This window comes from Oncorhynchus kisutch, linkage group LG11, assembly GCF_002021735.2.
Source record: "Oncorhynchus kisutch isolate 150728-3 linkage group LG11, Okis_V2, whole genome shotgun sequence".
Taxonomy (NCBI): Eukaryota; Metazoa; Chordata; class Actinopteri; order Salmoniformes; family Salmonidae; genus Oncorhynchus; species Oncorhynchus kisutch.
The window spans coordinates 90,293,954-90,308,003 of NC_034184.2; the positions used below are offsets into that span (position 1 = coordinate 90,293,954).

The 14,050-nt window shown below is 45.5% G+C and overlaps 1 protein-coding gene across 1 annotated transcript in view; it reads right to left on the reverse strand.

Annotated features, from left to right (window-relative positions):
• zbtb47b (zinc finger and BTB domain containing 47b) overlaps positions 1-11,261 on the reverse strand; it is a 147,226-nt gene extending 135,965 nt beyond the window's left edge. The window contains 1 exon segment of the mRNA XM_031836471.1: positions 11,096-11,261. Coding sequence (XP_031692331.1) covers positions 11,096-11,098 — 3 coding nt within the window. The 5' untranslated portion in view covers positions 11,099-11,261.
• Positions 11,262-14,050: the final 2,789 nt, after the last annotated feature.

Sequence of the window (14,050 nt, forward strand, 5' to 3'; positions counted from 1 at the left end):
CTGGCATGAGTTGTCCGGGCTAAAGGTTAGCTGATGACCACTAGCGGTAGCTAGCTGACTACTAGCTAATAGCTAGTTAGCTGGCTAGCTTCTGTTGGGGGTTTCGGTTCTAAAGTAAAGAAAATAACAGATCCATACCACATTGGGTGAGGCGGGTTGCAGGAGTGTATGTTGAAGTTGGGGTTAAGAAAAATATATGCGAAGAAAAAAGATATGTAAAGATATACACGACAAGACGAAGACAAAAGACGCCTGACTGCTACACCATCTTGGATTTACTAATGTGACAATTTAAGTAATTTAACTTGCCAAGTCAATAAAGTCTACTGAATTTTGAGAGAGAGAGAGAGAGAGAGAGAGAAAGAGAGAGGTTGGCATGAAGGAATGCCCTGAATAGGTTGTTATGTAAAATTCTCAGCACCCTTTGATGGTAGGTAGAAGAGAAGGATGGGAGAGCGTGAGAGAGAGAGAGAGAGAGAGAGAGAGAGAGAGAGAGAGCAATTGTCTATTCCATTTGCTTTGGCAATGTAAACATACTGTATGTTTCCCATGCCAATAAAACCCATTGAATTAAATTGAGAGAGAGAGGGTAAGTATTTAAAATATGTAGTAGCAATGTCTATTCTGTGAAAAAGTACTTTTGTAAAAATAAGGAAAACATATTTAAAAGATGCACAATGCAGAAATCACTCTGCCAATTTCTGGTTGCAAAAATTCTAATAGTTTGCTTAAATTCAGTTTATGTGACAAAACAAAGCAAGTATATTGTAGAGAATCATTGTACCATCTAAATTACTGTGAAATATATTTTCCATAACTAACTTTTCCATAACTCAGTTTCAGCTGTTTGAAACTGGTGTACAAAAAACAAAGGCAAAAGACCTATAACACATAGAATAGATCTACAGATTATTAGACTGGCTTTCAATGAGAATGACAGATCTATAACAATATGTCTATGTGAATTTTGTGGGGTCATCAAAAAATCTAGATAATGCTGTTTTAATTATTCTATCAACTGTTGTCATGTTTAAAATGTTTACAAACTTGAAGAACATGAAGGCAAAGTTACAAATTAGTCTGGTGGGGTTTTTACAGTGAAGATGAATTGTGACATTATTAAAACAAACTCCCCCCTTTCTGATGTAACTAAATGAGTTAATCCCTATTCTGAAACAGCAATGTAAACTAAATGAGTTAATCCCTTTTCTGAAACAGCAATGTAAACTAAATGAGTTAATCCCTATTCTGAAACAGCAATGTAAACTAAATGAGTTCATCTCTATTCTGAAACAGCAATGTAAACTAAATGAGTTAATCCCTATTCTGAAACAGCAATGTAAACTAAATGAGTTAATCCCTTTTCTGAAACAGCAATGTAAACTAAATGAGTTAATCCCTTTTCTGAAACAGCAATGTAAACTAAATGAGTTAATCTCTATTCTGAAACAGAAATGTAAACTAAATGAGTTAATCTCTATTCTGAAACAGCAATGTAAACTAAATGAGTTAATCCCTATTCTGAAACATGGGCAAAGCCCGTGGTATATTGGCCATATATCACAAACCCCGAGCTGCCTTATTGCCGTTATAAACTGGTTACCAACATAATTAGAGCAGTAAAAATACCTTTTGTCATACCGGTGGTATACTGATATACCATGGCTGTCAGCCAATCAGCATTCAGAGCTGTTTCCCCAGTTTATAATCCCTCTTCTAAAACAGCAATGTAACTAATCTAGTTAATCCCTCTTCTAAAATAGCAATGTAATTTGAGTAAATTATCTAGAGCACATCAGTGTTTACCAACAGATTAAAGAAACATTCTGTGTCACATCAGCAAGTTGAATGAACCCATTCCCCTCTATCTATCCCTATCCTCTAACCCTATATATCCACACCACTTAGCAGTTTACTCTCTGCATGTAAAAAGAAAAGTGAAAAAACAAATCTAAACATCAGAACAGAGCTGTTTCCCCAACAAAACAGAGCTGTTTCTCCAACAGAACAGAGCAGGCAGAACAGAGCTGTTTCCCCAACAGAACAGAGCTGTTTCCCCAACAGAACAGAGCTGTTTCCCCAACAGAACAGAGCTGTTTCCCCAACAGAACAGAGCTGTTTCTCCAACAGAACAGAGCAGGCAGAACAGAGCTGTTTCCCCAACAGAACAGAGCTGTTTCCCCAACAGAACAGAGCTGTTTCTCCAACAGAACAGAGCAGGCAGAACAGAGCTGTTTCCCCAACAGAACAGAGCTGTTTCCCCAACAGAACAGAGCTGTTTCCCCAACAGAACAGAGCAGGCAGAAAAGTGCTGTTTCCCCAACAGAACAGAGCTGTTTCTCCAACAGAACAGAGCAGGCAGAACAGAGCTGTTTCCCCAACAGAACAGAGCTGTTTCCCCAACAGAACAGAGCTGTTTCCCCAAAAGACCAGAGCAGGCAGAACAGAGCTGTTTCCCCAAAAGAGCAGAGCAGGCAGAACAGAGCTGTTTCCCCAAAAGAGCAGAGCAGGCAGAACAGAGCTGTTTCCCCAATAGAACAGAGCTGTTTCCCCAACAGAACAGAGCTGTTTCCCCAACAGAACAGAGCTGTTTGACCAACAGAACAGAGCCGTTTCCCCAACTGAACAGAGCTGTTTCCCCAACAGAACAGAGCTGTTTCCCCAACAGAACACAGCTGTTTCTCCAACAGAACAGAGCAGGCAGAACAGAGCTGTTTCCCCAACAGAACAGCGCTGTTTCCCCAACAGAACAGAGCTGTTTCCCCAACAGAACAGAGTTCTTTCTCCAACAGAACAAAGCAGGCAGAACAGAGCTGTTTCCCCAACAGAACAGAGCTGTTTCCCAACAGAACAGAGCTGTTTCCCCAACAGAACAGAGCTGTTTCCCCAACAGAACAGAGCTGTTTGACCAACAGAACAGAGCTGTTTGACCAACAGAACAGAGCTAGTTCCCAACAAAACAGAGCTGTTTGACCAACAGAACAGAGCAGGCAGAACAGAGCTGTTTCCCCAACAGAACAGAGCAGGCAGAACAGAGCTGTTTCCCCAACATAACAGAGCTGTTTGACCAACAGAACAGAGCTGTTTCCCCAACAGAACAGAAGAGGCAGAACAGAGCTGTTTCCCCAACAGAACAGAGCTGTTTCTCCAACAGAACAGAGCAGGCAGAACAGAGCTGTTTCCCGAACAGAACAGAGCTGTTTCCCCCAAAAGAGCAGAGCAGGCAGAACAGAGCTGTTTCCCCAAAAGAGCAGAGCTGTTTCTCCAACAGAACAGAGCAGGCAGAACAGAGCTGTTTCCCCAACATAACAGAGCTGTTTCCCCAACAGAACAGAGCAGGCAGAACAGAGCTGTTTCCCCAACAGAACAGAGCTGTTTCCACAACAGAACAGAGCTGTTTCCCCAACAGAACAGAGCAGGCAGAACAGAGCTGTTTCCCCAACATAACAGAGCTGTTTCCCCAACAGAACAGAGCTGTTTCCCCAACAGAACAGAGCAGGCAGAACATAGCTGTTTCCCCAACAGAACAGAGCTGTTTCCCCAACAGAACAGAGCTGTTTCCCCAACAGAACAGAGCAGGCAGAAAAGTGCTGTTTCCCCAACAGAACAGAGCTGTTTCTCCAACAGAACAGAGCAGGCAGAACAGAGCTGTTTCCCCAACAGAACAGAGCTGTTTCCGCAACAGAACAGAGCTGTTTCCCCAAAAGACCAGAGCAGGCAGAACAGAGCTGTTTCCCCAAAAGAGCAGAGCAGGCAGAACAGAGCTGTTTCCCCAAAAGAGCAGAGCAGGCAGAACAGAGCTGTTTCCCCAATAGAACAGAGCTGTTTCCCCAACAGAACAGAGCTGTTTCCCCAACAGAACAGAGCTGTTTGACCAACAGAACAGAGCCGTTTCCCCAACTGAACAGAGCTGTTTCCCCAACAGAACAGAGCTGTTTCCCCAACAGAACACAGCTGTTTCTCCAACAGAACAGAGCAGGCAGAACAGCGCTGTTTCCCCAACAGAACAGAGCTGTTTCCCCAACAGAACAGAGTTGTTTCTCCAACAGAACAAAGCAGGCAGAACAGAGCTGTTTCCCCAACAGAACAGAGCTGTTTCCCCAACAGAACAGAGCTGTTTCCCCAACAGAACAGAGCTGTTTGACCAACAGAACAGAGCTGTTTGACCAACAGAACAGAGCTAGTTCCCAACAAAACAGAGCTGTTTGACCAACAGAACAGAGCAGGCAGAACAGAGCTGTTTCCCCAACATAACAGAGCTGTTTGACCAACAGAACAGAGCTGTTTCCCCAACAGAACAGAAGAGGCAGAACAGAGCTGTTTCCCCAACAGAACAGAGCTGTTTCTCCAACAGAACAGAGCAGGCAGAACAGAGCTGTTTCCCGAACAGAACAGAGCTGTTTCCCCAACAGAACAGAGCTGTTTCCCCAAAAGAGCAGAGCAGGCAGAACAGAGCTGTTTCCCCCAAAAGAGCAGAGCAGGCAGAACAGAGCTGTTTCCCCAAAAGAGCAGAGCTGTTTCTCCAACAGAACAGAGCAGGCAGAACAGAGCTGTTTCCCCAACATAACAGAGCTGTTTCCCCAACAGAACAGAGCTGTTTCCCCAACAGAACAGAGCAGGCAGAACAGAGCTGTTTCCCCAACAGAACAGAGCTGTTTCCACAACAGAACAGAGCTGTTTCCCCAACAGAACAGAGCAGGCAGAACAGAGCTGTTTCCCCAACATAACAGAGCTGTTTCCCCAACAGAACAGAGCTGTTTCCCCAACAGAACAGAGCAGGCAGAACATAGCTGTTTCCCCAACAGAACAAAGCTGTTTCCCCAAAAGAGCAGAGCTGTTTCCCCAACAGAACAGAGCTGTTTCTCCAACAGAACAGAGCAGGCAGAACAGAGCTGTTTGACCAACAGAACAGAGCCGTTTGACCAACAGACCAGAGCTGGTTCCCAACAAAACAGAGCTGTTTGACCAACAGAACAGAGCAGGCAGAACAGAGCTGTTTCCCCAACAGAACAGAGCTGTTTCCCCAACAGAACAGAGCTGTTTCCCCAACAGAACAGAGCAGGCAGAACAGAGCTGTTTCCCCAACAGAACAGAGCTGTTTCCCTAACAGAACAGAGCTGTTTCCCCAACAGAACAGAGCTGGGAGAAAATATCTGTTTCCTGGCACCAGGGAGAGGAGGCTAACACAGTGCTAGGACCAGGCTAACAGCACCAGGCTAATATTAATTTATTTATTTTATTTCACCTTTATTTAACCAGGTAGGCAAGTTGAGAACAAGTTCTCATTTACAATTGCGACCTGGCCAAGATAAAGCAAAGCAGTTCGACACATACAACGACACAGAGTTACACATGGAGTAAAACAAACATACAGTCAATAATACAGTAGAAACAAGACTATATACGATGTGAGCAAATGAGGTGAGATAAGGGAGGTAAAGGCAAAAAAAGGCCATGGTGGCAAAGTAAATACAATATAGCAAGTAAAACACTGGAATGGTAGATTTGCAGTGGAAGAATGTGCAAAGTAGAAATAAAAATAAATGGGGTGCAAAGGAGGAAAATAAATAAATTAAATAAATAAATAAATACAGTTGGGAAAGAGGTAGTTGTTTGGGCTAAATTATAGGTGGGCTATGTACAGGTGCAGTAATCTGTGAGCTGCTCTGACAGTTGGTGCTTAAAGCTAGTGAGGGAGATAAGTGTTTCCAGTTTCAGAGATTTTTGTAGTTTGTTCCAGTCATTGGCAGCAGAGAACTGGAAGGAGAGGCGGCCAAAGAAAGAATTGGTTTTGTGGGTGACCAGAGAGATATACCTGCTGGAGCACGTGCTACAGGTGAGTGATGCTATGGTGACCAGCGAGCTGAGATAAGGGGGGACTTTACCTAGCAGGGACTTGTAGATGACATGGAGCCAGTGGGTTTGGCGACGAGTATGAAGCGAGGGCCAGCCAACGAGAGCGTACAGGTCTCAATGGTGGGTAGTATATGGGGTTTTGGTGACAAAATGGATTGCACTGTGATAGACTGCATCCAATTTGTTGAGTAGGGTATTGGAGGCTATTTTGTAAATGACATCGCCGAAGTCTAGGATTGGTATGATGGTCAGTTTTACAAGGGTGTGTTTGGCAGCATGAGTGAAGGATGCTTTGTTGCGAAATAGGAAGCCAATTCTAGATTTAACTTTGGATTGGAGATGTTTGATGTGGATCTGGAAGGAGAGTTTACAGTCTAACAAGACACCTAGGTATTTGTAGTTGTCCACGTATTCTAAGTCAGAGCCGTCCAGAGTAGTGATGTTGGACAGGCGGGCAGGTGCAGGCAGCGATCGGTTGAAGAGCATGCATTTAGTTTTACTTGTATTTAAGAGCAATTGGAGGCCACGGAAGGAGAGTTGTATGGCATTGAAGCAGGCATTGAAGCTTGCCTGGAGGGTTGTTAACACAGTGTCCAAAGAAGGGCCAGAAGTATACAGAATGGTGTCGTCTGCGTAGAGGTGGATCAGAGACTCACCGGCAAGAATTGAACCCTGTGGCACACCCAGAGGTCCGGACAGCAGACCCTCCGATTTGACACACTGAACTCTATCAGAGAAGTAGTTGGTGAACCAGGCGAGGCAGTCATTTGAGAAACCAAGGCTGTCGAGTCTGCCGATGAGGATGTTGTGATTGACAGAGTCGAAAGCCTTGGCCAGATCAATGAATACGGCTGCACAGTAATGTTTCTTATCGATGGCGGTTAAGATATCGTTTAGGACCTTGAGCGTAGCTGAGGTGCACTCATGACCAGCTCTGAAACCAGATTGCATAGCAGAGAAGGTATGGTGAGATTCGAAATGGTCGGTAATCTGTTTGTTTACTTGGCTTTCGAAGACCTTAGAAAGGCAGGGTAGGATAGATATAGGTCTGTAGCAGTTTGGGTCAAGAGTGTCCCCCCCTTTGAAGAGGGGGATGACCGCAGCTGCTTTCCAATCTTTGGGAATCTGAGACGACACGAAAGAGAGGTTGAACAGGCTAGTAATAGGGGTGGCAACAATTTCGGCAGGTAATTTTAGAAAGAAGGGGTCCAGATTGTCTAGCCCGGCTGATTTGTATGGGTCCAGATTTTGCAGCTCTTTCAGAACATCAGCTGACTGGATTTGGGAGAAGGAGAAATGGGGAAGGCTTGGGCGAGTTGCTGTGGGGGGTGCAGTGCTGTTGACCGGGGTAGGAATAGCCAGGTGGAAAGCATGGCCAGCCGTAAAAAAAAATGCTTATTGAAATTCTCAATTATAGTGGATTTATCAGCTAATGGCTAATGATACCAGGGAGGGCAGGTTAACACAGTGCTAGGACCAGGCTTACAGTACCAGGACAGGCTAATGGCACCAGGAAGGGCAGGTTAACACAGTGCTAGGACCAGGCTAACAGAACAAGGACAGGCTAATGGCACCAGGGAGGACAGGTTAACACAGTGCTAGGACCAGGCTAACAGCACCAGGACAGGCTAATGGCACCAGGCTAACAGCACAAAGACAGGCTAATGACACCAGGGAGGGCAGGTTAACACAGTGCTAGGACCAGGCTAACAGCACCAGGACAGGCTAATGGCACCAGGGAAGACAGGTTAACACAGTGCTAGGACCAGGCTAGTGGCTAGCAGCATCAGGACAGGCTAATGGCACCAGGAAGGGCAGGCTAACACGGTGCTAGGACCAGGCTAACAGCACCAGAGAGGGCTAAGAGCACCTGAGAGGGCAATAGTACCGTTTGTCCATTTTGAGACGCTGTAGCCAGTGTATACTTCCTCAAAATAGTCTAAGCTAAGCTAATCTACGCTAACTCAAGAAACCTGTCATTAATTTTGACTTTTTGCAGAAATCTTAGTTGCGCAATTTTATGTCTAACTAAGACGTTTAGTGCAGTATTTCTCAATTAATACATTTTTATGAAAGCGAGTCGTCTACCATTGATTGACAAAGACTTTATTGAAGAATCCCTTCTGTTGACCAATCACTGACAAAGGGGTGTAGACAAAAAATGTGTGCCCAAACCAGAAAAATGACAGACTTCCAGAGCGAACAAATACGCACCAGGGAGGGAGGGCTAACGGCACCAGGGATGGAGGGGCTAACGGCATCAAGGAGGGAGGGCTAACAACACCAAGGATGGAGGGCTAACAACACCAAGGAGGGAGGGCTAACGGCACCAAGGAGGGAGGGCTAACGGCACCAAGGAGGGAGGGCTAACAACACCAAGGATGGAGGGCTAACGGCACCAAGGAGGGAGGGCTAACGGCATCAAGGAGGGAGGGCTAACAACACCAAGGATGGAGGGCTAACGGCACCAAGGAGGGAGGGCTAACAACACCAAGGATGGAGGGCTAACGGCACCAAGGAGGGAGGGCTAACGGCACCAAGGAGGGAGGGCTAACAACACCAAGGATGGAGGGCTAACGGCACCAAGGAGGGAGGGCTAACGGCACCAAGGAGGGAGGGCTAACGGCACCAAGGAGGGAGGGCTAACGGCACCAAGGAGGGAGGGCTAACGGCACCAAGGAGGAAGGGCTAACGGCATCAAGGAGGGAGGGCTAACGGCACCAAGGAGGGAGGGCTAACGGCACCAAGGAGGAAGGGCTAACGGCATCAAGGAGGGAGGGCTAACGGCACCAAGGAGGAAGGGCTAACGGCATCAAGGAGGGAGGGTTAACGGCACCAAGGAGGGAGGGCTAACAACACCAAGGATGGAGGGCTAACGGCACCAAGGAGGGAGGGGCTAACAACACCAAGGAGGGAGGGCTAACGGCACCAAGGAGGGAGGGGCTAACGGCACCAAGGAGGGAGGGGCTAACGGCATCAAGGAGGGAGGGGCTAACAACACCAAGGAGGGAGGGCTAACGGCACCAAGGAGGGAGGGGCTAACGGCACCAAGGAGGGAGGGGCTAACGGCACCAAGGAGGGAGGGGCTAACGGCACCAAGGATGGAGGGCTAACGGCACCAAGGAGGGAGGGCTAACAACACCAAGGAGGAAGGGATAACAACACCAAGGAGGGAGGGCTAACGGCACCAAGGAGGGAGGGGCTAACGGCACCAAGGAGGGAGGGGCTAACGGCACCAAGGAGGGAGGGCTAACAACACCAAGGAGGGAGGGCTAATGGCACCAAGGAGGGAGGGCTAACGGCACCAAGGAGGGAGGGCTAACGGCACCAAGGAGGGAGGGCTAACAACACCAAGGAGGGAGGGCTAACGGCACCAAGGAGGGAGGGCTAACGGCACCAAGGAGGGAGGGCAGGCTAACGGCACCAGGAAGGGAGCGCGGGCAGGCTAACCCCGTTGACCTGACCCAGATATTATCCAGCAGAGCCTCCCTCTACATCCAGATGTGATGCACCATGGGATTACTGACTCCACTGCTGTCTCCCTCCACCTCTCTACACACAAAGCCACATGCTGCTCTAATGAGGCATCCCAACATGACCCCGCAGTCCATCTACCCTGGTCTGTCTGCACGAGCACAGCTCTCTCTATCTCTGTGTTAATCTCTCTTTCTCTCTCTCCCAGTTTATCTCGCTCTCCCTGCGTCTCTTTCCTCTCTCTCCCCCCTTTCCCCCCCTCGCTCTCCCTTGCCTCCCCCCTCTCTCCCTGCCTCTCCACCTCTCCCTCTGTTATCACATTCTCTCAGGGTCTTCAGCTGAAATCAAGTGTAATAAAAGCAACATAGGGTTCCCTCTTATGTGACTTATGGTTTGATCAGAAATATAAATATTTAAATTAGGTTAATTACTATGTTATTATTATTATGACACATACTTATGTCCATCTGACCCCCAGGACATTGCTGTCATGGACAACTGTAAATTAGAATATAGTCATTTAAAACATCAATGATAACCAACTTTAGCATACTACTCCAACATATAAAATATTAACTTGTGCGAACAAACTACTGCAAAACAACTGTAAGAAATATTGACTATATGATCTCAGAAAGGAAAGGATTTCAGGGCCTGGCAGAATCCAACTAGTGCTCACAGTCTTGCGTTAGAATTAGACTTTCATCCATGTTTTGCAAACATTACATTTTCGAAGTTGTTGCTAACATCATATTATGAATTGTTTAAGGTTAAATTATTAAATCTGAATGTTTAACGTTAGGGTTAAGTACTGCATTAATACCGAAATCTTAAGGTTAGGCATTAGCTCCGAATGGTTAAGGTAGGTTGTTAAGGTTTGGGATAGGCTTAAAACAAAACTCCCCAAAACAACTTGTTTATCATCTGCAATCCCAAACCACAACACACTAGCAAAACCGAATCCTATTGGAAGGTAAGCGCGCTCACTATTGCCCCTAGTGTCCGGTTTCTACGTCATCTCCCAACATATCTCAGACACGGAAGGACGTCGAATACTGACTTGTGTCACGGTGACCTGGCTGGCAGAATCAGTGATCTTGCATTTTAAGCAAATCTGTGATATTTGTGACCGTGGCGAGAGGAGAAGGATGGGGTTTGGGGTGGGCAGTGTCTCTAGACTGTGACATTAAGCTTTATGCTAATTTATCAGGGACAGCCAGTACGCAGATGTCTTGTATTGAAGTTCAGACACGAGAATCACCTGCAACTTACAGATACCACAATGTTACCATGTCATAACCTACAGACAGCGCATTTAGCTACAGTGTTGCTGTATTGTTTACTGTAGGCTGCTAGTGTATGTAATATAAATGATGAAGTAAACGTGTTATAACACAGCCAGCTGTTTTTTTCCATAGTGGCCCGTTAGTTTCACTCTCTCTCCCCGTATGTAAATATTCACCCGTCACGATCTGATCCTTGCCGAGACATCCCGATATTAAAGAATTTAACTCTTTCTATGCAACAATGTAGCTATCGTAGCCATTACATTCTTGTAACAGCTCCAAATGTCAACTTGAGTTCCATGCAAGTTGCAAACTTTACCACGAATAAGTAAATGCAAGAAGTATCATAAATGACAAATAAAGCAACAAACATTGTGGGACAGAACTAGAGTAAGTTATCAGCCTAGCTAAGTAGCTCAAATGTGGAAGAGATCAAGAAGGGACCAAAAAAATTATACAAACGCAGCGCTCTACTGTACCATTTTGATCCGAGGTTTCGAGGCAAAAAGGAGTCCCAATATAACTCCTTATGCATCGACTTCCGTTGGCCATGAAAATGTTCGTTGGATTTTCACATTTCTTCAGTATCTTCTTCTCCTCAATCTTTTTTCGCCTTCCTAGCATTCAGACAGACAAAAATGCAGAGGCTGCTTTTGCAGAAGGAATTGGTGATTGGAGCTCAGGGATCATATGGGCTTTTTGTCAGAAGTTTTAAAGGGACACGGTACTGCATTAAATACACATTCAAACCTACCGATTTTTTTCTTCTTCTGGGTTTTAAATGTGTGGTTAGTAAATTAGGGGTCTGTCAAGGCGGACCACTAATCAGCAGAAAAACATAAGCCCCTGTCTTCAAAAGGTGTGCTTCTGAGGTGGGAATGGCATAATGCAGACTGACAAGGTGGAATTATAAACTGGTCAAATGATGTAATGCTGCTAGTTTACTGTAACCTACAGTAAAGGTTTCATACAGAGTGGAACATCCTGTGGAATAGGGCAGTATAGATTTGTTTGACTTTCACAGTTTTATATTGACTTATGACTGAGCAACAACTGTGATAAAGAAATGCTTGTAGAGAGAGAGAGAGAGAGAGAGAGAGAGAGAGAGAGAGACAGACAGACAGACAGACAGACAGACAGACAGACAGACAGACCTGAAGACATGCAGTGTATCAGTGAGGCCCCTGAAGGCATGCAGTGTATCAGTGAGACACCTGAAGGCATGCAGTGTATCAGTGAGACACCTGAAGGCATGCAGTGTATCAGTGAGACCCCTGAAGGCATGCAGTGTATCAGTGAGACACCTGAAGGCATGCAGTGTATCAGTGAGACACCTGAAGGCATGCAGTGTATCAGTGAGACCCCTGAAGGCATGCAGTGTATCAGTGAGACACCTGAAGGCATGCAGTGTATCAATGAGACACCTGAAGGCATGCAGTGTATCAGTGAGACACCTGAAGGCATGCAGTGTATCAGTGAGACTCCTGAAGGCATGCAGTGTATCAGTGAGACACCTGAAGGCATGCAGTGTATCAGTGAGACACCTGAAGGCATGCAGTGTATCAGTGAGACACCTGAAGGCATGCAGTGTATCAGTGAGACACCTGAAGGCATGCAGTGTATCAGTGAGACACCTGAAGGCATGCAGTGTATCAGTGAGACACCTGAAGGCATGCAGTGTATCAGTGAGACACCTGAAGGCATGCTGTGTGTCAGTGAGGCCCCTGAAGGCATGCTGTGTATCAGTGAGACACCTGAAGGCATGCAGTGTATCAGTGAGACACCTGAAGGCATGCAGTGTATCAGTGAGACACCTGAAGGCATGCTGTGTGTCAGTGAGGCCCCTGAAGGCATGCTGTGTATCAGTGAGACACCTGAAGGCATGCAGTGTATCAGTGAGACACCTGAAGGCATGCAGTGTATCAGTGAGGCCCCTGAAGGCATGCAGTGTATCAGTGAGACACCTGAAGGCATGCTGTGTATCAGTGAGACACCTGAAGGCATGCTGTGTATCAGTGAGACACCTGAAGGCATGCAGTGTATCAGTGAGACACCTGAAGGCATGCAGTGTATCAGTGAGACACCTGAAGGCATGCTCTGTATCAGTGAGGCCCCTGAAGGCATGCAGTGTTTCAGTGAGACACCTGAAGGCATGCAGTGTATCGTATCAGTGAGACACCTGAAGGCATGCAGTGTATCAGTAAAGCCCCTGAAGGCAGCCAAGGACACAACCAGACAGTCTTTTAAAGGCTCACTATACAGAAACCGCCCCAACATTTCCTGGTTGCTAATATTCTAATAGATCTCCTGATGTCAGTTTGTGACAAAACAAGCAGACTATACCATCTAAACCACTGATAATCATTACACCATCTAAACCACAGATAATCATTACACCATCTAAACCACTGATAATCATTACACCATCTAAACCACTGATAATCATTACACCATCTAAACCACTGATAATCATTACACCATCTAAACCACTGATAATCATTACACCATCTAAACCACTGATAATCATTACACCATCTAAACCACTGATAATCATTACACCATCTAAACCACTGATAATCATTACACCATCTAAACCACTGATAATCATTACACCATCTAAACCACTGATAATCATTACACCATCTAAACCACTGATAATCATTACACCATTTAAACCACAGATAATCATTACACCATTTAAACCGCTGTGTTAAAGCCGATTTGGACATATTTGTATAAAAGACAGAACATACAGAGCTCTATGTACATTTGTGTAAATATATTAAATATGAATGTGATGAAATATTAGGTACCTTTATGATGTATATTCACTCCGTTTTTGGCCCCCCCTCTTGCCCATTCATTGTATTGTGGTAAGTGTGTTGTGCCTTCGGGGGAAGGAGTCATTGCTAGATGCGGGAGCGGTATAGTTTTTTGACCATACAGACATACAGACATACAAACAGGTCATATTATGTATTTTCCATATCAAGTAATCTATGCTTTAAGTTGAATGGATAATCTTTTTTTTTGTTAAATATAAGAAGAATAAACATTTTTGTTGCACCATATCCCTGGATCTCATTGAATGTCTGGCCGTTTGGTAAAGAGGAAAGGGAGCCACTACACACTGTGAATCATTGTACCATCTAAACCACTGTGTGATTCATTGTACCATCTAAACCACATAGAACATATTTACCGCTTCTGTAAGGATCTGATCGTGGACTAAAGGAAACAGAGAGGATTCACAGACGTGCACTATTACACAATCCCATACAAGCGTCTAAAACGATACAAAGAGTTTAAAACGTGCTGTAAGTTCACTCCACACCTAGCTTGAAATGTCACTGATGGAGCCATCCAATTGGTGCCTTTTGGGTGGCTCAAAGCCTTGGTATGCTTTGAAGGAGGAGGGTCATGTGTGTTTGTGT